Source organism: Pteropus alecto, unplaced genomic scaffold (assembly GCF_000325575.1).
Source record: "Pteropus alecto unplaced genomic scaffold, ASM32557v1 scaffold61, whole genome shotgun sequence".
NCBI classification, from domain to species: Eukaryota; Metazoa; Chordata; class Mammalia; order Chiroptera; family Pteropodidae; genus Pteropus; species Pteropus alecto.
In genome coordinates this window covers 9,557,156-9,579,157 of record NW_006434835.1, presented here as the reverse complement: position 1 = coordinate 9,579,157, position 22,002 = coordinate 9,557,156, and the positions used below count along the sequence as shown (strand labels likewise).

The 22,002-nt window shown below is 34.4% G+C and overlaps 1 protein-coding gene across 1 annotated transcript in view; it reads left to right on the top strand.

The window, feature by feature from the left end:
• The window catches only part of SMC6 (structural maintenance of chromosomes 6), a 59,824-nt gene that overhangs the window by 27,902 nt on the left and 9,920 nt on the right, over positions 1-22,002 (top strand). The window contains exons 11-23 of the mRNA XM_006910247.3: positions 369-515; positions 790-878; positions 1,054-1,218; positions 1,728-1,906; positions 2,566-2,770; positions 5,522-5,636; positions 6,864-7,024; positions 11,703-11,838; positions 12,273-12,353; positions 13,083-13,253; positions 17,518-17,655; positions 18,636-18,781; positions 21,489-21,614. Coding sequence (XP_006910309.1) covers positions 369-515; positions 790-878; positions 1,054-1,218; positions 1,728-1,906; positions 2,566-2,770; positions 5,522-5,636; positions 6,864-7,024; positions 11,703-11,838; positions 12,273-12,353; positions 13,083-13,253; positions 17,518-17,655; positions 18,636-18,781; positions 21,489-21,614 — 1,859 coding nt within the window. The remainder of the gene's footprint in view (positions 1-368; positions 516-789; positions 879-1,053; positions 1,219-1,727; positions 1,907-2,565; positions 2,771-5,521; positions 5,637-6,863; positions 7,025-11,702; positions 11,839-12,272; positions 12,354-13,082; positions 13,254-17,517; positions 17,656-18,635; positions 18,782-21,488; positions 21,615-22,002) is intronic.

Below are 22,002 nucleotides of genomic sequence, written 5' to 3'. Positions count from 1 at the left end.
GCAAACCATTGGGTTTTTTCCTCTAGGCTTTTACAATTACAAATATACCCTATTTCAGCATTATTATAGCCAAACTGTGCAACCAATTTACATACCTGTTTCTCTGCTAAATTGTGTTTTTCTTTAATTGTGTTACTGGAAGACAATTTTTACTCTGTCTGTAAAGATAGCACAGTTTTGGAAATGTGGAATTAAAATTTAATTCTATTTTAGTATTTTATATAATTATGTTTGCTTAATGTCTTGAATTTCTTTAGTCAGAGTGAAATTAAGTTTATTATTGGAATGTGAACTATGTATAATTAAAAATTTTTTTCTGCGTATTGAAGAAAAATAACATACACTCCAACAATGTTATTTTGTTAAAGGTCAGACTTCATGAAGCAGAAAAAAAATACAAGGATATTCAAGATAAACTGGAAAAGATTAGTCAAGAGACAAATGCACGAGCACCAGAATGTATGGCATTGAAGGAAGATGTTATTGCCAGGAAAAGGGCCTATAATGAAGCTGAGGTGAGACAAAATTCCCAACCTGGACTATTAAAAACTGCGTTTCAGATATAAATACTGTTCGTTTATTTTTAAAAGTAGAGGTTTTGTAATTAAATAGAAATCTGTGTTGCTTTCAGACTTTAAAAAACGTAATGGTTTCATATGGACATTTATGGACTTTATTTTTTAAATATATTTCTATATGCATTCAGCCGCTGATTTGAAGATTTGGCAAAAGTGGACTTGTATGGGATTTTGACTTCATTTTAGTAAAGTGTGTCTAATTTTTTGTTAGGTTTTGTATAACCGTTCCCTAAACGAGTATAGAGCATTAAAGAAAGATGATGAGCAGCTTTACAAAAGAATTGAAGAACTGAAAAGAAGGTAAGATAGTTACTTTGCAATTTTTATGGTTACCTCACTTTGTAATAAAGTAATTTAGGCGAAATGCAGTATTATATTTTCTGTATTGCTAAAGGAATTTTATCACAGTGCCTTATGATTTTTAAGTGTTAGGTTTTTCATTTAACATTTTCCACTTTGGATTATCCATTGTTAGTGCCGATCAATCTTTGGAACCTGAGCGGTTGGAGAGGCAAAAAAAAATTTCTTGGTTAAAAGAGAGAGTAAAGGCCATCGAGGATCAAGAAAATACAGTCAGTCAAGAGATCGAACAGTTTCAGCAAGCCATAGAAAAGGACAAAGAAGAACATACTAGAATTAAGTAAGTTTCAACGTGCCTTATCATGATTTTTTCAGTTACTTGAAAATCATATAGTTTTGTTCTTTACATAAAGAGAGAAAGCATGGACTTTTTTTTGTTGTTCGTTTCTTCTGCATAATACGAGATATTTTTTTAAAATCACTTTGTCTTTTCTTTCTTTTTGTTTTTGATTTTTATTAGCGTTTATTTGAGCCAAACTGACAACATATGCTGGAGAGCAAGATCTCACATGCTTCGAAAATCACTTTTTTGAGACTTTATTACACTTGTAGAGTAGGACAACTTCTGAGATTTCTAGTCCTCATCATTATTGCATCTTATTTTTAAGCTAAATTTTGAGGATTTCTGACTCTTTTCCTCTAGACACATGATTATTTTCAAATAAAGAAATATGCTTTTAGTTTTGGGGGTAGCTGAGTCATTCACTGGTATGCTGGTATTAAGGGGAAAAGGCGGAATATTTTTGTATAAGCACGTCACATATGTGTTCTGTTTTTTTTTTTTTTTAGGAGAGAAGAGTCAGATGTGAAGCTTACTCTAAACTATAATCAGAAGCAACTGAAAGATTTGAAAGATAGTAAAACTGACCGACTGAAACGATTTGGCCCCTATGTTCCAGCTCTTCTTGAAGCAATAGATGATGCTTATAGACGTGGGCAATTTACCTATAAACCTGTAGGCCCCTTAGGTATTTGCCACCATTTCGTCAGGATATGATAAACATTAGAAAAAAGTTTTTATTTTCAGGAGAGGGTCTACTGAATTTAGTCTTAAAACTAAGAGCTGTGTAGTTCTATATAGGATGGACAGCATTTTTTCTAATTCCCCATCCAGCTCTAAAATCTGGGGTTATTTAAATATCTGTAGAGTTATCTCTGATTCTGTACATCAATATGTGAAAATTATGCTGTAAATATAAACCTATTTTGTTAGTAAAATATTGTTACTGTTTAAGTATATCATTGCATACTATCTTAAGTACTATAGTAATGTCTGTTTACTTAAATATAAATCAGTTTTACAGAAAATAATAAAGAATCTGTAAACCTTTTGGCTTGATTTTCAAAACACAGTTCAATGCCTGGAATGGTATAAACTAACATAGAAAAATGACTGTTGATTTACATTAGCGTGGGAAAGTTTTTTTCACAGTAGTGGGTTTTCTTCCGAGTGTATTCAATGGATATATGGGGATTTCCCATTTAGTTAAAGTGAGATTTATAATATCATTCAAGCTGCTTTATATGAAAATACTTTAAAATCATTATGAACTATGTAGAAAGATAGTGACATTAATATTTCAAAATAAGTATTTATGGCCTTTTAATGGTTTTCTGTCACTCTTAGGTGCTTGCATTCATCTTCGGGACCCTGAACTTGCTTTGGCTATTGAATCGTGCTTAAAAGGACTTCTGCAAGCCTATTGTTGCCATAATCATGCTGATGAAAGAGTACTTCAGGCACTGATGAAAAAGTTTTATTTACCAGGGGCCTCACGGCCACAGATAATAGTATCTGAGTTTCAGAATGTCATGTACGATGTAAGACACAGGTAAGGCATCGGTAATTACTATTTCTGGTTTTGCTTAATTTTGTTCAGGGTCAGAAAGAATAAAAACATTTTTATGTTAACTGTATCTGCACTGCTGATTTATAAAATTTTGTCAAGCTTTTTCTTTAATTTCAAGAAGATAAACAAGAGAGATGCTCCTTGCCCTTGAGGTCCTTACATGAGGTCTGTTGTGGGAGACTATAGTAAAACGGATGTAGTGTGGCATAGCAATTATGCCAATGACAAATGATGAAGACTTAGCCGGAAAAAGAGGGAGAGACTAAGGAAGAACTCGGGTGGGCACTCATTACGGAGCTTCACAGATTCCCAGATTCACAGATAAAGCGCAGTGATTGTTTTCTTTGTTGACCCTAAGAAACCTTCTCAAGGCACAATAACTAAACTGGCCTCTTTGCTAGCCGCGGACTAGCTAGCCACTTTACTTTTAAAAATATACATATTTTCTAATTTATTCTTTGTCAGCTTTGATAAAATTGGATCACAAGTTGCAGATGTTCACATGAGGGAGTAATTAAATGTTAGTAGGTAGGTAACGGAAGAAATCAGAAGAAAGGAAAAATGATTAGTCTTCTAACAGATGAGTTTGTTAATTGCCTTCTAGTCAAATAGAATTTCATGTGCAAAATGCGTAGAGGCATGATACAAATTATTCTGCAGAAAATAACATTTGCATTATAGATAGTAAGGAGTAGATTAAAAGAGGTATTTGGGACAAAATCAATAAAACTTGTTACTTGAATGCAAGAAGGAAGAATTGAGGGTGGCCGCTAGGTTTCTGGCTTGAGAAACTGCCTAACAGATGTGCCATCAGTTGATGTAGGACAAGCAGAAGAAAAAAATGGATATGTCAAAAGTAGATAAGTCCTGTTTTGAAATTGTTGATTTTGAGCTTTTAGACTAGAAATAAGGATTTGGGAGCTAAGAGTAAAGAGTTTCTTTGTCTGCATGAGAATTTGACCTTCTGTCAATTTCTAGCTTTGATCCCTGGTTCTAAAACCCCATAAAAGTGAAATTTCAGTTGTGTTACTAGACCACATTGCTTGTGGTAGAAACGACCCCTGACAGATTCATTGCATCTGGAGTGGGAGAATGTACAGTAGACATTCAAACTTAACATGTAAAAAAGCCAGTCTCCCAAACTCTACCCTAAAACTTGCTCTTCCTGGAGGCTTCTCTATCTTTATTTTTCAGTTGCTTAAGCCAAAACCTCAGTCACCTCGACTGTTCTGTGCCACTCCACATCTTATCGGCTATACTTTAAAAATGAATATCCAGAATCGAACACTTTTGCAGTGCCCCTGGTTCAAGCCATTATCATGCCTTGCTTGACTGTCGCAATAGGCCAGTCTTCCTGCTGCTTGTTCCGTCACTCCCACTCTCAGTATTGAAGCCCGCGGAAGTCAGAGCACCCTGTACATCCTCATCCTCTTTAGGCCTTGCCGCGATCTCTGGACCACATGGTCTAGCCTCTTACCTGCTCTCCTGTTCTCTTGCCAGCACTCCTCACTGCTTAGTCCACCGCGGCACACAGGCCAACTGGCTTCTCTGACACCCCCTTGTAGAGCCTTTGCAAGTGCTGTTCCCTTAGCTCAAAATGCCCTTCTTCAGGGTGCTAGTGTGACTCCCATTTCCTCAGGCATCTGCCCAGTATCACCTGTGAGACTTCCATACCCATTTTGTGTGAAAAAGCACTATATGCCACTTTTCCCTTAGTCTCTGTCTCCCTTCAGTAGACTAAGCTCCGTGGTGAGAAGGACTAGTCCGTTGTTGTTCTTATTGCTGTCTCCTCATCCTCTGAACAGTGCCTGGCACATAGTAAGTGCTCAGTAAATACATGTCAAATTATTGAATGAATAGATATAAAACATAAATACAAAGACACTTGCTCTGTTTTAGAATTTTGGGACTAAGAAAGCACTAAGAATGCCGTGACCATTTCTCCCTTAGTTCTTCATTGCTCCTGTACCTATTATTCTTGGTGGGCCCGTTCTTCAGTGCTGTTTATAGCTCAGATGTTTAAATTTTTTGGTTGAAAGATTGAATGTCTCTTTAGGAAACCCAGATTGCAATTGATAAGGATATCTTTTCTCTCACAGTTCCTCTATGTTCATAATAATCTTAACTTCAGTTTTTCTTAGTATGAAATTTTTTTAGCTTTTAAAAAATGTGTTTTAAATAATTAACTTTTATATATGATAGCATATAAGATTTAAGGAAATCATTATTATTAAAACAGGCAGTAGGGCATAATGTTTAAGAATCTGGGTTCTATAAATGTTGTATACCTAAACTAATATAATACTGTATACTAACTATTTGAATTGAAAAAAAAAAAAAAAAAAATCTGAGTTCTAGAGCTGAGCTGCTGGTTTAAATTCTACCCCGACCATTTAACTGGCTCTGACATTGGGTAGGGGGGATTTTATTAAACTCTGAAGCTTCCTCATCTGAAAAAAAATAAATAAAGAGGGAATAATTTTATTTATCATAATAGTTGCTGTAAAGATTAGGTGAGCTCGTATTTATAATATTCTTATAACAGTGCCCAGTACATATTACATAAATGTTTGCTTAAGTGAAAAAGTAAACCTTATCAAATGTTTTCAAACGTTATCAGATGTTTTTCATTGTCGTATTATTATCTATCATCTACTCACCTATAATATATAATGCATATTTGTGTATAATTAAAGTTCTATAAGTTAACCTTTATGTATTTTTGTCTCCCAGAGCTGCTTATCATCCTGAGTTCCCAACGGTTCTGACAGCGTTAGAAATAGATAATGCAGTTGTTGCAAATAGCCTCATTGACCTGAGAAGCATAGAGACAGTGCTGCTAATCAAAGTAAGACCAGATGCTTGCCGGATTTTATGTTATTTAAAAATCTTCAAAACTGAAATTGGTTATAAATTCCTGTTCCCCTTTGTATCATAAAATTGTTGATGTTTTATCATTGTACTTTGACCTCATAGGAAAATCTGTAGAGTAATACATAGCTGGTGGTTTGTGTTTCCTGCCCCAGGGAACTTTATAACTTTGAGCTGTTCTTCAGCTGTTCTTAATATAGTTTCACAAGTTTATATTCTTTCAATGCACGAGGCTATAAAAGTTTTCTGTTCATTCTTTCTTGATTGGCTGCCAAAACCATTTTTACTCACCTTTACATATACAGGTATTATTATCATTCTACTTTTAAACAGGTGCTTTACTTAGTACTTTTGAATTTCTTAAAATTTTGAGTCCTGTAAAAATCAATACTTTTTATCTGTTCTTATGTATTTTTATATACTTGTTGAATTAAATCGCCACATTGTATTTTATCTATTGGCATAAATTTGCTGGGAAGGAACAAAGAAATTCAAAATAAGTCTATAATCAAGACAAACGATAGAATCTGTTTTTCTCATTAATGGAAACTGAGAAGTAATGATGTCGGTAATCCAAATGTGTATATAAATACATATGTATATTGCAAGTTCGTGTTGTAATTATTTGTAGGCTTGGCTGTTAAGGATTTTAGAAGGATACTTGAAAGAAAATAATGACTTCTGTTGTAAAGGTCTCCCAGAGAGGTTGCCCAGACCTCCATTAAGCTTAATCCCTTTTTTACTTCTTCCAGGGCTTAAATATTTTCAGGCTTTCCCAGTGTAATTCAGTATATTAATCTTGGAATTTGTTCTTCACTTGCATCATTTCTAAGATGTGAAAGCCACTTAGAAAAAATAAGATTTATATGAACTGGTTTAAAGTAAATATTTTCATATGAAAAGTTACTTAACATAATTTTTAATTTTAAATGGACCAGGAGTATTAGAATTTAAAAATAAAATATATCAGTTTGTCATAAGGCAATATTTACTAAATTGTTTTAAAGGCTTAATCGTTTTAATTGTTTAAATCTTGAAAATTGTTTTTGAAATTCTTTTATTTAATTTTATGGAATTATTTTACTTGAATGTTTAAATAAAAATACTTGAATCTTAAAATAACGACAGGTAACATTTTGCAAGTATGTGCATCAGAAATGCTTTTATATAACTTAAAAAATTATTTTTTCCTCTGTTTTTTTAGAGTAATTCTGTAGCTCGTGCAGTAATGCAGTCTGAAAAGCCACCCAAGAATTGTAGAGAGGCTTTTACTGCTGATGGCGATCAAGTTTTTGCAGGACGATATTATTCATCTGAATATACAAGACCCAAATTCCTAAGCAGAGATGTGGATTCTGAAATAAGGTTGGTGTCCAGTGTAGCTTTGCTGTATTGTTTCCACTGCTTCTTTTGGGTTTAGTTTCTTTCATATTACTCTATTAGTAGTTATTTCAGTGAAGAATTGTGAGTACTCTGTTTGGATTTAAGAGATCATTTAGTTGGATGTAGAATTCTAGGTTGACGATAATTTTTCCATCATCACTTTGACAACAGTATTGTGGGCTAAGAACACACGACGTGTTTCCTTGACCTGCACGTTGTTTATAACCTGTCTACAAGGAGATAAGGAACTTAACTCAATATAAATCAGCTGCATCACTATTGCTGATACCCACAATAAACATGCCCATTGTTTATTCTGCTTATTTTTCTCAGTGAGAGTACAAGTGTGCTGGTTTGCATTCTGGCTCAAGGTCTGTGTTATGTCTCTCACTGGTATTTTGAATTGCGCTCTTCTGTAGTCCAGTAGGCACATTTAGAACACATGCCTAGGAAAACAGCTGCTAGGGCAGAGAGATGGAGAAGTTGAATGAAAAACTAATAAATGTACGTAATGAAAAAGAACGCAAAAAGAATTTTTAGTACAAAAAACCCCATGATTTTCTAACCAAACTAATTCAGTTGATCAGTTGATGGGTTGGAACTGAATTAATGACCTAGAAGACCTTAAGAACTTAGACTTAAGTAAAAAAAAAAAAAATCTAAGAAAACTGAGTAAAAGTGAAAGTATTCTAAATGACAAGCATGTAGGGGAAATGAGGGTTTTGTCAAAATAGATCTCTTGTTTTCTCTTGTGTGGTTACGGGAGCAGCATAAAGGGACACAACCATAGTGGATATCGGTATTGGGGCACTCAGCACACATTTTAAATCGACACTGAATCTCTCTGCTAGGAGAGGTGAAAGTCCATTACCATGCGCCTGAGAAATGTGACCTATAAAGTGATCAGCTTTTTCTCCTAGTGCCATGACATTTAAATCAGGTCTTTCTACTGTATGCTGTTCAAACAAATGTGAGTATAAATGTCTAAACAGTATCATGGTAGTGTTACTCTGTGTAATTCTTACATTTACATTCAACCAAAAAAATGCCTTGTTCTTTTGTATCCCAAGTCTTAAAAAAAAAGTACTTTTGGAAAAGATTGTACGTGTATCTCAGCAGCAAGTCAGGATCCCTGATTCTAGCATTTTAGTAATAAGATTTCAAAACTTAAGTTCACTATTGATAATTTGGTTTAATTTTTAGCTATTAATGTGTAGTGGGCAAAGCTGTTGTCTTAAAAGCCAGATGAATACTGGTTTTTAAAAAATTATTTCCCATGTTTCTCAACTTTATAGATTGAAAATATACCAAGTTTGATAATATTTAAATGACTTTTGTCTTCTGTTTTGATCTGAACCACTATGATAGTGGTCTGATATTTGGAAGTTAAAAAAATTCATTAGTGTTTTTTAAATACAGAAAAATATAAAGCAGAAAACAAAAGTAATTCAGAATCCCATTTCTCCATAGTCTATTGATATTTTAAAATCAATTAAAAGTAATATATGCATATGGGTAAAAAATGCAGACAGTACAGAAAAATATACAATGAAAAGTCAAACCCTTTGTTCTTATCCCTCTTTCAAAAATGAGGGAATAGTGTAACAGTTTGATATATATTTCCAGAACAGCTTATATACTTGAACCATATACATATGAGTTTAAAATTGAGATAAATTCACATGCCATAAAAGTCACTTTATTTTAACAAATACAATTTAGAGATTTCTCTTATATTCACAGGGTTGTACAACTATCATTGCCTTCTAATTCCTCAACATTTTTATCACACCAGCAGGAAACCCATACCCATTAGCAGTTATTCCCCGTTTCCCCCCACCCCCAGCCCCTGGCAACCTGTAATCTGCTTTCGGATTTGTTTTTATGGATTAGTATATTCTGGATGTTTCGTATAAATGGAATCATATACAACCTTTGTGTCTGGCTTCTACTTGGTATACCATATTCAAGGTTCATCCATACCGTGCCCTGTATAAGTTATGCTTGTAGTTTCTATAGCTTTCTTTTTCTCTCTCAGTATTACGTCATGGAAATCATTCCGTGTCCACACATTTAGAGCTACCTCTTGGTTTGGCTGTACCATAATCGACTTTTCCACGTCCCTGTTGATGGACATAGGGCTTGTCATGCTCTCCTGTTGTGACAGTGCCGCAGTGAGAACACGCATGTGTGCCTTGGCAGACTTTTTGAAAGTGTGTGCATAGCTGAAATTGTTAATGGTGAAAACACTGAGTCAAAGGATATATGAATTTTAAAGTTATTTAATAGCTGTTGCCAAGCGACTATTATTGATTTATTAATATACAATTTATGGTTCAATTTTAAATGTTTAATAATACTAAATAGTTACTAATATTTTAATACTTCTATTAAATGAGCTTTAATATTTATTAAAATAGATGATTTGATTTTTGATTTGATTTTTAATTTGATTTTATTACGTAAGTTGATTATTTAATATTGCCAGATGACTCAAGAAAGATTCCCCAGTTTTCCCCCATACTTTGAGTATTTGAAGAATGCTCCTCTGTGCCCCTGTCAACTCAGCTCTGACCCCTGTCAACTCAGCTCGATGAAAAATGGCACTGGAGTTTAAGTGAAGAGATTATAATTTATTTCTTACAATGTCATAATGAACAGAGGGTTTCAAGTCTTAAGTACAGGTACTGACTTGGTTTTATTATCCCACTGGATTTCCCATTATGAAAGTACATAGAAGAGACAAAAGAGATACATGAGTAAGCTCTCAGATTAATTACCAGTGTGGTTACTGCTTTATACAAGATCACAAAAAAATGACCTGTGAATTTTTGGGTTGTCAAATATTGTAATATTTTAATGCAATTTTCTGAAGTATATTTTTCAAATTTTATTCTTTGATTCTTTTATGTTCTTTAAAACAGATATTGAATGAGTACCTAACGTTTGGGTCCCTAATCTTGGCACCAGGTACAGCAGGATACAAAGTACAAAAAAATTCTCTCTCTCGGAGCTTTTATGTTAAGAAGGAAGAGATAGACTATAAGTGAATACTAACTAGGTCAAGGTCAAGCGCTATGGAGAAAGATACAGCAGAGTAAGGCCTCGAGAGTGAGACGTGTGCTATTTAGATGGCTGGTCAGGACAGTGTATTCATCGCACACAAACAGCTCATACTCAGCTCAGTTTTCATACATATGTCATTAGGTAGTACATGTTCTTTTTCCATGTAAAAAATAATTAAAAACTAAGAAGGAACACTATGAAAACATGTAACAGAATTTGTCCTACCTGCTAAATAGGAAGTAAACTTTAGAAATTTCGTTTATTTAAATTAGGTTTATTCCTTAAATTCATTCTAAATATTCAGAAAAAAATGTTTAATAACAATATTTTCTGTGCTCATTTTGTTGGTTTTTTTGGTTTAGGCTCTAAGTTGCAAAGTTTGTTTACTTGGTACATTTTTTTGTTGGTTTTAGCAAAATTGCTGTTTATTAATAAAAGTATAGATTTATATATGATAAAGTAAACATTTCTCTTTGAATCCTGAAGAGCCATCTTAAATTTTTGCATCTGGCCTCATTTTTACCCGAAATACCACAATTATTCTCTTTCTTTATTGTAATCATTTATTTATCATTTATTCAGCCAATGTGATTATTGTTTATTCAACTAATATGTATTGCTTTTTGCTTAATTTTGCGAATTTCTCCAAGGTAGCACAGTTTCAATGTTTCATCAAATTTAAGGTGCTATGTCATTTTATATACCAGTTAAAAAAAACAAAAACAAAAAACAACACTGCTAACTGAACCATGGACTGGAGACTGAAGATGATTTCAGAGATGTTAAAATGTGGGGAAATGTGTATCATATTGAAATATGGCACGTTCTCACTCACAGAAGTTTTTCTTAACTGCAAAGGCAGTTCTCTTCTGCCAGGTGTACAACTTCGGGACACGGGTCAGTGAGGCAGGAAAAGATCACTTCTGAAGACAGCGACTGTCCTGGCATGGAGACCCTTTATGGCTTGGCCTCCGCTTACTTTGTGTCCCTCCATCCCTTTTCATCGTCCTCCTCCCTGTCCCTCCCCTCCCTCCAGTTCCACACATTCATGGCATTTATTCCCCATCAGTCAAGGTCGAGCCGACTGCCCTTTTTAGCTTTTCATGCCTCTGTGCCTTTGTGCATTTCTTTCCATCCTTTACGCCTAGTTTGTCCAGCCGTTGAAAACTTTACAGAATACAGTCCAGTTGTCACGTCTCCCAGACTCATTCTTTTGTTCAGTGGTCCTGTGGACGAAAAGTGTCCTCACATTTCCATATTGTAGTGTATTTTCTGAATTTTTTCCTTTTTGTTTGATTCTTTCATGTCTTAATTCTGTTTCTACCACGACCTATAACTGTGTACAATGCCTGCCACACGGAAGTCATATCATAAATAGTTATTAATGAAATAAGTAAATTTGACTCCAGTTTCGATGTTTTTGAAATCTCTATTTTCATGTTGTTAATAACTTGGTAAGAACATAGAACTGGTTTAATTGAATCGGATTTTGCAAATAGGCTGTTAAAATAAGCTTTTCTTTGTAAAGATCTAAAGTATTGGTAATATTCAGAAATAGATTCAAAGTATTTTTTATCCTCTTCTCTCTATCAAGTGACTTGGAGAATGAGGTTGCAAATAAGAAGGCCCAGATATTAAATCTCCAGCAACATTTGTCTGCCCTTGAAAAGGATATTAAACGCAATGAAGAATTTCTTAGAAGGTGCCAGCTACATTGTAAAGAATTAAAGGTACAAAAAAATACACATCATTTTGTTTTTCTCAGCTTATCGCTTCCAAGTTATTTTTAAAATCCCACCATTCATTTAGTTAGAGGAGTAGTTCTCAAACTTTTTGGCCTCAAGCTTCCTTCATAGTCTTAAAAAAACTTTCACATTATATGGGTTTTATCTATCAGTATTTATGAAATTTAAGAATATTTATCAGTTCACTTAAAAAATAATAAATTCATGTGTTAACATACCTAACATTTTAATGAAAAATAACCTTTTCCAAACCAAAAGTATTTAGTGAGAAGAGTGACATTTTTGTATTTATCTGGCTTACTCAACAACTACATTATTATATCAGCTACTGCAGTGGATTAATACTTCCTTTCTAGGGTGTTTATGTTTATTTTTTTATTTATTTTTACGTTACTGAAATCTAAATACTTTTCTTTCAGATGAAAATGAGGAAATGTATTTCCGAAATTCAGGAACTCGAGAACATAGAAGAACACCAGTCCGTAGATATTGCAACCTTGGTAAGATTCTTTTCTTCAATTTAAATTTAATGTTTTAAAGTACAGCAGTGTCATTTAGCTTAATAGCATCTACTCTCAGCTTTTTTTTCAATCCTTTTAATTGGGGCTACTTTTTATAATTGCTATCTCCATTTACAGCTATGGTAGAAACTGATAAATGGTCTTTACGTTTCTTAGTGTTTCATGTATATAACTTGCCTGCATAATAATTGATTTTGTCTTCTACTACATGAAGTAAAACTTTATCAAAGCTTAATTGTGCTCTTAAACAGTGACATATTAAACCAAACCACCTAGCATAGTATTTTTCAGAATTAATCAGTATCAGTATTAATATCTTTTAGTCAGTTGTAGTTGGTCTCTTTGCATTCTTTTTCCAAGTAAATGGTCTTCATTTTAATTCATCTCTATTTTTACTGTTGTTACTCTGTTATTATTTTTTTCAGGCAACTGTTTATGATGTTCAGCTTAGTTTCTCTGAGTTCCAGTAAGCGCTTGGTTAGATAGATTGTAGAGTCTCCTTGAAATGAATAAATATTATTGAATGTTGATGCTGTGCCAGGCACCATATTAAGTGCTGAGGGATGCAACAGTGAACATGACAGATGAAAATATCCTAGTGTTCCTTGTGTTTGTCTTTGATCTAATTTGCCTGTACCCTGTTTGTACTATTTGATCTGATAACATAAGTATTTTAATTAACTCTGTATACTCTGTAAATGTAACCAGGAAGATGAAGCTCAAGAAAATAAAATCAAAATGAAAATGGTTGAGAAAAGTATGGAACAACAAAAAGAAAATATGGAACATCTTAAAAGTCTGAAAATAGAAGCAGAAAATAAGTATGATGCAATTAAACTGAAAGTGAATCAGCTGGCAGACCTCGCAGACCCGCTTAAGGTATGTCCTCATTCTCTTGTATATGTACCTTATGTCTTCGTTCTGTATCCACAGCGTGCTCACTAGACATTAGGGTTAAAGGTATGACCGTCTAAAAATAAGATGTAAACCAAAATATCTTCATTATATTAATTAGAATTAAATCTTCCTGGTCATGCCTTCAGGAAAATAAACTGCCAAATTTCTGTTTCTCCCAAAAGATTACAGCTTTCGTTTCCTCTTTATTTTGTGATTTTTGTCCTTCTTTTAGAACCAGAGCCAGGGACGTGTTGTCTGTTTATACTGTTTCTGTGGCTGCCTGTTCTTTGTCCCTCCTTTCCTTCAATAACTCAAGGGTTAGTTGTATAAAAGCCAACTTGAAGTAAAGTGCTACCCAATTCCTGTTTATTGGCCTGTCTCTGTTGTAGTCCAGCCTGAATTCAACTGATTTTCTTTAACACAGGCTTTCCGAGACCAAATTTAGGGAAATGAAATTATTCAACAATTGTGTAAATTTCCCCAAATTGTTTACTAGCTTAGTTATCAGTAGCTTATTATTATCATTTTTATGAGTAGCTTAGTTATTCTCAGGACTTCAAATTTTATTTAAAAGACATGGAGAAGAACGCATAATAGATTTTTAGAAGAACTGGGAATGTCAATGATAATCACTCTATCATCCCCCCTTTTTGCTGGAAAATTAATTACCCCCTGTGAATTCAATGTATTTAGATACTTTTAAAGTTTAAAAGAATTTGCATGCGTATAAATTTTACTATAATCGTGTTTATCTAAAGTTTTTAAAAACATAATAAAGAGTCGAAAGTTTTAAAGGAGTGAGAGGAGGAGCTGCACAGAATCGCTTCCTGCTTCGTGGTGGGTTTCTCTGTCGCTGCTGTCGCAGAGCTGGGTCCTGCCTGCCCTTATAACCCAACGTAGTGTATTGTTTTCTATTTGAGGTGAGAATTAAAAACTGGGAAAATAGACTGACAGCTGATTAAGAAGAATAAAATATTAAAGTTGTGAGGAAGGAAAAATGATTAAAGATAATGCTGAGAAAGACATAAGAAAATAGTAGCTACAGGAAATAAGAATAAAAAACAAAAAGTCTAAGTTAAAAAAGAAGACAAAGGTCTTACAAGAAAATAGAAAAAAACATCTAAATCGTCAAGAATAGACAAGGTAGAATTCAGGACTCAGGAGTTAGAACAGTAAAGTTACAAAAAGTAAGATTAAAAATTTTTTTAAATGGGTAAAGAATTGAACAGGATGACAAAATCAGAATGAAGAAATATGCTAAAACATTACAGAAAAAGAAAGATTAGCGCCTAAATTATGTATCCCTGACAGCTTAAAATTAAAAATGAGAAATGATGAAGAGTAAGCTGTGTTCTGTTCTTTTAGAGACTTCTAGGCTAAAGCAACTCCTGGAATTGGGAGTCCACAAATAAGTTCAAGAGCAGAAAATATAGGCAGAAGGCAGTAAGAATTCTTGATCTTAGCTCTTTGCCTTAATAACTGCAAATAACTGAAAGCTAGGAGGTGAGTCCTTTAGTTAACCTGCATGCAGTGGCTAGTAGCCAAGAGGTTTTCCTTCACAATGTTACATCACACTAGCCATCAGTAACAGTAGGACCGAGAGGATTGGGCTAACAAAATAATTCCTGAGAAACTGTAATCATTATATATTAGCAGTTTTTAGACGTAATGTTTGTTGTCAGGATGTTTGTTCATTTTGTAAGAGGCGTGGTGAGTAGAGTACTCTGTTTAAATATGTAGTTATTGAAACCTCAGCATAGGGAACATTTTTCTTACTTTGAACAGTTTATTTTGATTTATGCTGCAAACTTAATGCTTCAGTTGCAAATCAAATTTGTGGGAGTGTGACCCACATTGAGCTTACAAAGATAGATGTTCTGTGTTATTGGAATAGGAGGGCCTCTGAAATAGATGAGAGTTTATTTGGATCGAGGGTGGCTGTGCTTTTGAAAATATCAAGATTTAGTGTTTTATAGTTTTTTTAAAACCTCATAATTAATGTAGGTTTATATGAAACAAGCGATAATAATACATACAGCAATTTGTGTACGTATTAGGCGCTGAGTAACTAAAATTGATTATTTAGGCATCCGAGAGAATACAAATTTTCAATGATTCTGTCCCTTCTAGCATCTCAGGCTGTTTTCAAAAGGCTGTAACTTTTTAAAAGTTGGAAACTCTGTATAGGTTTAGGGCTACATCAGAGTTTAATTTTAGACCTAATCCGTCCTAGTCCTCATCCCAAAACCAGAATGCCATTAACTGCCTTTTAATATCTCTAGGTCTCCATTTCACCATCAATAAAATGAAATGAAATGAAATGTGTTCTCGCTTCTCTTTTAGTTTTAAATTTTTTTAATATGCAAGGTCAAATCAAACAGCCACGATAGATGTGGATAAAGGGATATTAACACCTACACTTTTCATAGTATTTTGTAAGTTTAATCTTTTCTTATCCAGAGTTGCTAGGAGGGAGGATGAACCACCACAAATGTGTCCTGATATGATTTATCCCTTTGGCTCCCTAGAGTTGGATTGGTTCCCCACAGCCAGTGTGGGCCTGTTTATTTTGACAGTGTCTGCCAAAAATGATTAGAAAACTCGGTTTTGCTTTTAGGAAAAAAAAACATTCTATTTCATCAGCTGTTCCAATTTCTAACTAATATCTCCTACTCCACACATTGCACCCGGTTTTAAAATTTTTTGAAATAAAGGAACAGTTTATCTCCATCTTTTATGTAACAATATTTTTATTTTTAATAGAGCTCTTTTATAAAAGCTATATATTATCAGATGTCTATCGTGGGTGGTAGTTAGAGTTAGTACGAACAAGAAGCAGTCAATTGTATTCTTAGGTTAGGAAATAGCCTAAATCCTTTGTTATATGAGGTGAATATTTTCCATATTTAGATACCTCAGATTCTTTTTCTTTTGCGGACATCTTAATATATTCTCTTTCATGATGCTGTGATCTCTTTTTTTGTGTGTGTTTCTTTCTCTGTTTATAGCTGTAACTCTGGAGGCTGAACGTGTTAATCACGATATCTGTGGCTGCGCTAGGCTCAAAAAACAAATGAACAGATGCGATAAATTTTAATTTGGTGGTTCTTAAATTAGGAGCATTTTTAAAAATTTTATTGAAATATAATTGATATACAATAAATACATACATGTATCATTTGATAAATTTTGACATGTAAACTACACCTGTGAAACCACAGAGTTAGAAAAAAAGCAACATGTCCTTCACGCCCAGCAGTTTCCTCATGCCCCTCTGTAATCTGTCCCTCCCTCCCCCTTTCCAGACACCCGTCAGTCTGCTTTCTCTTACTATAGTTCACACATTTCCTAGAATTATATATGATGGAATCGCACATTATGTACTCTTGCTTTTTTTTTGGTTTGGCCTTTTTCAGAACCTAACACTATGTAATGTATTTAAAATACATTTAAAATATAAATGTATATGCTATGTTTTGAAAGAAAAAGTATATGAATAGAATAAGTTATTTTTTATTATGGTATTCATCCATAGTTTTACACGAAACAGTAATTCATTTTTATTGAGTCATGTTCCATCGTGTTTGATATAGCAGTTTGTTTATTCACTTACCTGTTAATGGACATACGGGTTTCCAGTTTGGAGCTGTTATTATAAAGTTGCTGTAAACATTTGTATATAGATCTTTGTATGTTAAACCAAATGAACAAACTCCGATAGTCTAAACTTATTTTGGTGGTTCTTAAATGAAGAGCCATTTTAAAATTTGAGATTCAGGGATTCCAGACCTAAAATAAAATCACCAGAGGTGAAGTCTGGAAATCTACATATTTTTTAAAATGTCCAAATTGACTCTCATATAGTCGATTTGTAGATCATTTTTTGAGAAAGCCACCATGATGAGCGGCTATGTACATGTATCATCTTCTAAAATCTTTCACCAAGCTATGCCTCCTTTAAGTCCTTTCAGGCTATTGTGGCTTCCCACAAAACTACCGTGTTGACCCAAATAAACCTGAAAGCATTATAATGTATGGAGACTTCATAGAAGAATTTGAATATAATAATTTGACTTCCTGATTGGGGGAAACTCCTCTTCAGACACATCTGGATGTGAACTCAAACAAATCTTGAAACAGCATAATTCTGTCCACCTTATGGGGTTGTCAGTTGGGGTTGTCAGTTTTATAGCCATGTAATTTTTTTTTTAAGTCTTTAGAGATTATTTTGGCTTTATTCAAACAGGATGAATTAAACCTTGCCGATTCGGAAGTGGATAACCAAAAACGAGGGAAGCGGCATTACGAAGAAAAGCAAAAGGAACACTTGGATACTTTAAATAAAAAGAAACGAGAACTGGATATGAAAGAAAAAGAACTAGAGGTTATCCACCATTTTCCCTTTGATGTTTTTGTTCCCAGCCTTAGTCATGATTTAAGTGTGTTTTCCTTAACATAGACAGGCTGTCTGATGAATACCTGTTTCATAGGGAGTAACAACTATTGGCGAATCGGGAGAGGAAGAGACTAGGGCTCTCTCAGAGTGCGGGAACTTAAGCACCCACGTGAGGAGGGCTGTAGGCAGGGCTAGGCAGTCGCACCCGTGTCTCTGCGTGGTTTGGAAAGTGGCTCTCCTTCTCAGCTAGTATAGCTTCTTAAATGCCTGCCTTGGCAAGCAGAGAGCTGTATGTCAGAAAAACCATCCCTGCCTCTGCGTAGCTTGGATGGGCACTGGGCTGGGATTCAGCTTCTGCTCACTCAGCAACCTCGTTGACAGCTGTAAGCAGCAGCCCTGTTTTTGGAGAATTAAGTTGAAGGCAACATTAGTCTACCTAGAAGAGATGGGTTCCAACTTTGCTTTTATATGTTTTAATAACTTATTTAAACTCTGTAATCTGTTGCCTTACATGTTCAAGACAATATATGGAGTACGGTGAATATAAAATAAGTACTTTGTGTAAAAGTGCTTTGAGTTTTTTAATATTTTACTAGTACGAGGGTCCTAGTGTTTGTGTTTTCAGTACTATTTGGTGTTCAGAGTTCATCTTAGAACACACAGAAAGCTGTGTCTGACCTCAGCCCTGGGTGCCAAACTTTATCATTGCCGCTTGAAATTTGTTTCACTAGGAAGTTACGGAGGTCTTACAAACTATTAAAGTCATACACAGTAAAGCAATTTTCTCTTGAAGATTAATAACTCTGGACTGTATTCACAATATGAAACTTATATTGATACTAAATGTAATTAAAATATATTTTGTAAACATGCGTTTATAATTTTACTTTGCAAATTTGGCACTGGTAGTACAATGAATTGTTCTATCAAAGAAGAGTTTTAAAGATATTAAACATCTGTTACCTTAGGAGAAAATGTCACAAGCAAGACAGATCTGCCCAGAAAGGATAGAAGTACAAAAATCTGCATCAATTCTAGACAAAGAAATTAACAGATTAAGACAAAAGATTCAGGCAGAACATGCGAGTCACGGAGATCGAGAGGAAATAATGAGGTACGTGGTCGGTGGCTTTTCCTCCTTACGATGTTACAATAGATGTGATCAGGACAATGTTTACAACCTAAAATTTGGGTAAAGTGTCGCTGTGGCATATAGTTATATGTGAACTCGTCTTTCAGATGTGTATTATTAATAATGAACTTTTTTCTTATGAATTATTACATAACTCATTACAGAATGACATTTTAACATGTCATTTTTATACCTGTAAGATATCTATAGACATGAAAATGTTCAGCTTCACAAGTAATCCAAGAAACACAGATCAAAACAGCAGCCTCTTACGTATACAGCAAGATGGAAAAAACATTTCATATAAGTGAGATCTCCGTGAAAGGGATATTTTTATATTACTGGTAAACATGGAAGCTCTAGTATAGCTAGAGCACGGGATCTGAAGCAAGAGTATCGGTTCGAATTGCAGTTCTGCTACCTCCTTAATAGGAACTTTTCCTATTAAAGGCTGGGGACGGATCATCTCAATTCTATTTTCGAAAACATTGGAGAGCAAAAATAGTAAGAGAAGTTTCTCCTTAAAATAGATAATACCTCATTGTTTTAAAAATACAGTATAAAAAGGCATACAATCAAAAGTTCTATTTCCTCTTTATTCTCATCTCCATTATTTTTCTTTCCTTTTATCAAATTAATTTATTAAATATGCTTTCAGTGTTTCTGTTTGTAAATGCAAAGTAGTAATATGAGCATATGTTATTTTTATCCTCATAGATACAAAAAGCATAATGTAGAAACATTTACAGATTGCTTTCTTTGATTTAATGATATATTCTGGAGATCTTTTTATATTAGCATATAAACATTTTTTCATTGTTTTTAAAGTTTTATGGTATTTAACCATCACCTGTGGATGGATAGTTGAATTTTAATTGAATCTTTTGCTATTATAAATGGTGGTATGTAATAAATAATTTTGTACATGTGTCATTTTATATGTATTCAGGGTTTTTTTTTTTTTTTTAGGAAAAACTTCATTTTGACAGACTCCCCTTTCTTGTCTTGTATTAATTTTGTGTCCCATCAGCACTGTGTCAGATGCTCGTTTCTCCACAGCCTCAACGATCTGCGATCATCTTATATCTTTTGCTGACAGATAGCTTTCCCCCCCAAAAAAGCATATACCTCAGTGTAATTTGAATTTGCATTTCATTTATATTAAGTGTGTTGAATCCTTTTTCTTGTCTGGAGAACCATTTATTTCTTTTTTCTGTGAACTTCTTATGTACTTGTTAATTTTTCTGTGAATATTTTCAGTGCGAGAAATGTGTTTTTTTACAAATGGCTGTGCAGCTACTTGAAAAGTTGTTCACCCTCTAATTTTTTCCTTAAGAATGGCTATATGAATAATATTTTTTTGTAATTTTGCATGTTCAAAACTGTCTTTAACTTTGAATTTGAATAGTTTAGCCTAATATAAATTCCTGTCTCTTGAGTATCTGTTTATGGTAGTGCTCATCTGTTAAGTCCTATAACCTGTCTAGAATATCAGATTCTTGGTATATGCTGTGCTTTTTTCAGTATGTAGATTTGTCTTATTTCTCAGATGTTTTCTTGGCTTTTACTTTTAAATATTTTCTATTCTGTTGTTTAGTTTTCTTTTTGAGGTCTTTATTAATACATACGTTAGGTATCCTTTTTCTTCTCTAGGTGTTTTGGCTAACCATTTTATCTGTTTTTTCCTTGGAATTTGTTTGCTTTTCTCATTTCTGTTCTCTATGTCTGTCAGTATGTTTTCAGTATGTTTTCCGTGTTGTGTGTTTGCCCCATACATCATCTTCTCATTTTGTCTTGCCTTTTTTTTTCTAACCACCCCCCACCTTGAGTACCGCACAGTCTCACTTCACCTCCTCCTCTTGTCTGATTATCTCCTTCTGTTGTTTACCTGTCTATTCTTTCAGTTCTTTTATTTCAGCTTTGAGATATTCCTTCCCGGTAGCACTTATCTCATGTTTTAATCTACGGTGTTCAGTTACAGTTTTTATCTGCTTCATGACGTCATTGTTCTAATAAGTTTTCTTTGTCTTTAGGGGGAGTTTTTCTGGTCTTTATTTTCCAACTCTTTTTCCCCCCCACCCCATAAATATCTCTGTATGGATACTATGCGTGTGCCTGTTTTGTTACTCGTTTTTTAATTAGTTGGATATTCTTGGACTGGGCATTTGAAGGATGGGACGGGCAGCTATGGGAGCCTTGGCTGGTTCTGCCTTTCATATTTTGTCAGGAACTTTCTCTCCCTTTCTACAGCTACAGCCATTGGCACCGTCATAGCACTTCTGAGGAGCCATGCCTTCCTGCCTCTTGACTTTGTTTTGTTCAGCCAGGGTTGGGGAGCAGGAGGAATCCTCATGCTCACCCCACGTTCCTCTGTTCCCGCGTTGGCATCTGTCACTGAGAGAAACATTTCTTGCCTTCCAGTTTGATCCCTTTCCTTTTGGAGGGTATATATTTGCTGGCATTCTCTGAGATCTGCCCCCTCCCCGCATGCTAACAGCTCTTCCCAGTCTGGGCGGCACGCTCATCCTGGCGGTGTATTTTGCTTGGAGATTTGTGGATTCTGCTCATGCTGGGCCCCCTAGACACCCCCTGGGTTCCTTGTTCTTCCCCATTACATTTACTTGAGATTTTACTTTTCCTGTGTTCTTTGAATGGCATTTATTTACTTAATATTTTGTTCATAAAATAGGCAGTACCAAGAAGCCAGAGAAACTTATCTTGATCTGGATAATAAAGTAAAGACTTTAAAAAGGTTTATTAAATTATTGGAAGAAATAATGACCCATAGATACAAAACATACCAACAATTTAGAAGGTAAGTGCATTAAAAAATATTACCGCCTATTGCACATTTTTGCTTTTGCTTTGTGTTCACTTATCCCTTCCTTAATAAATACAAAATTTAGATTAAAATAACTTTACCTGATTGGTTAGAGAGGAAGCTGCCAGTGCTTGTCTCGTCACCTGGTACTTGCAGCCCTCAAATCTAATCAGAGTTCTGGATTTGAAAGGACCTTTACAGCGGGCTTGTCCAAGTTTTCCACTCCATTAGATATCCTTCAGTAGGTCATTCATACATGGATGGTTGTTGTCTGCTTATATAGGTCCTTTGAAAGGGAGCTCATTGGTTCTGAAACGGCCTGTGTCATTTTTGGACATTGCATGTTCTTAAGGGATCCACATTTGTGACAGGACTTGCTGAG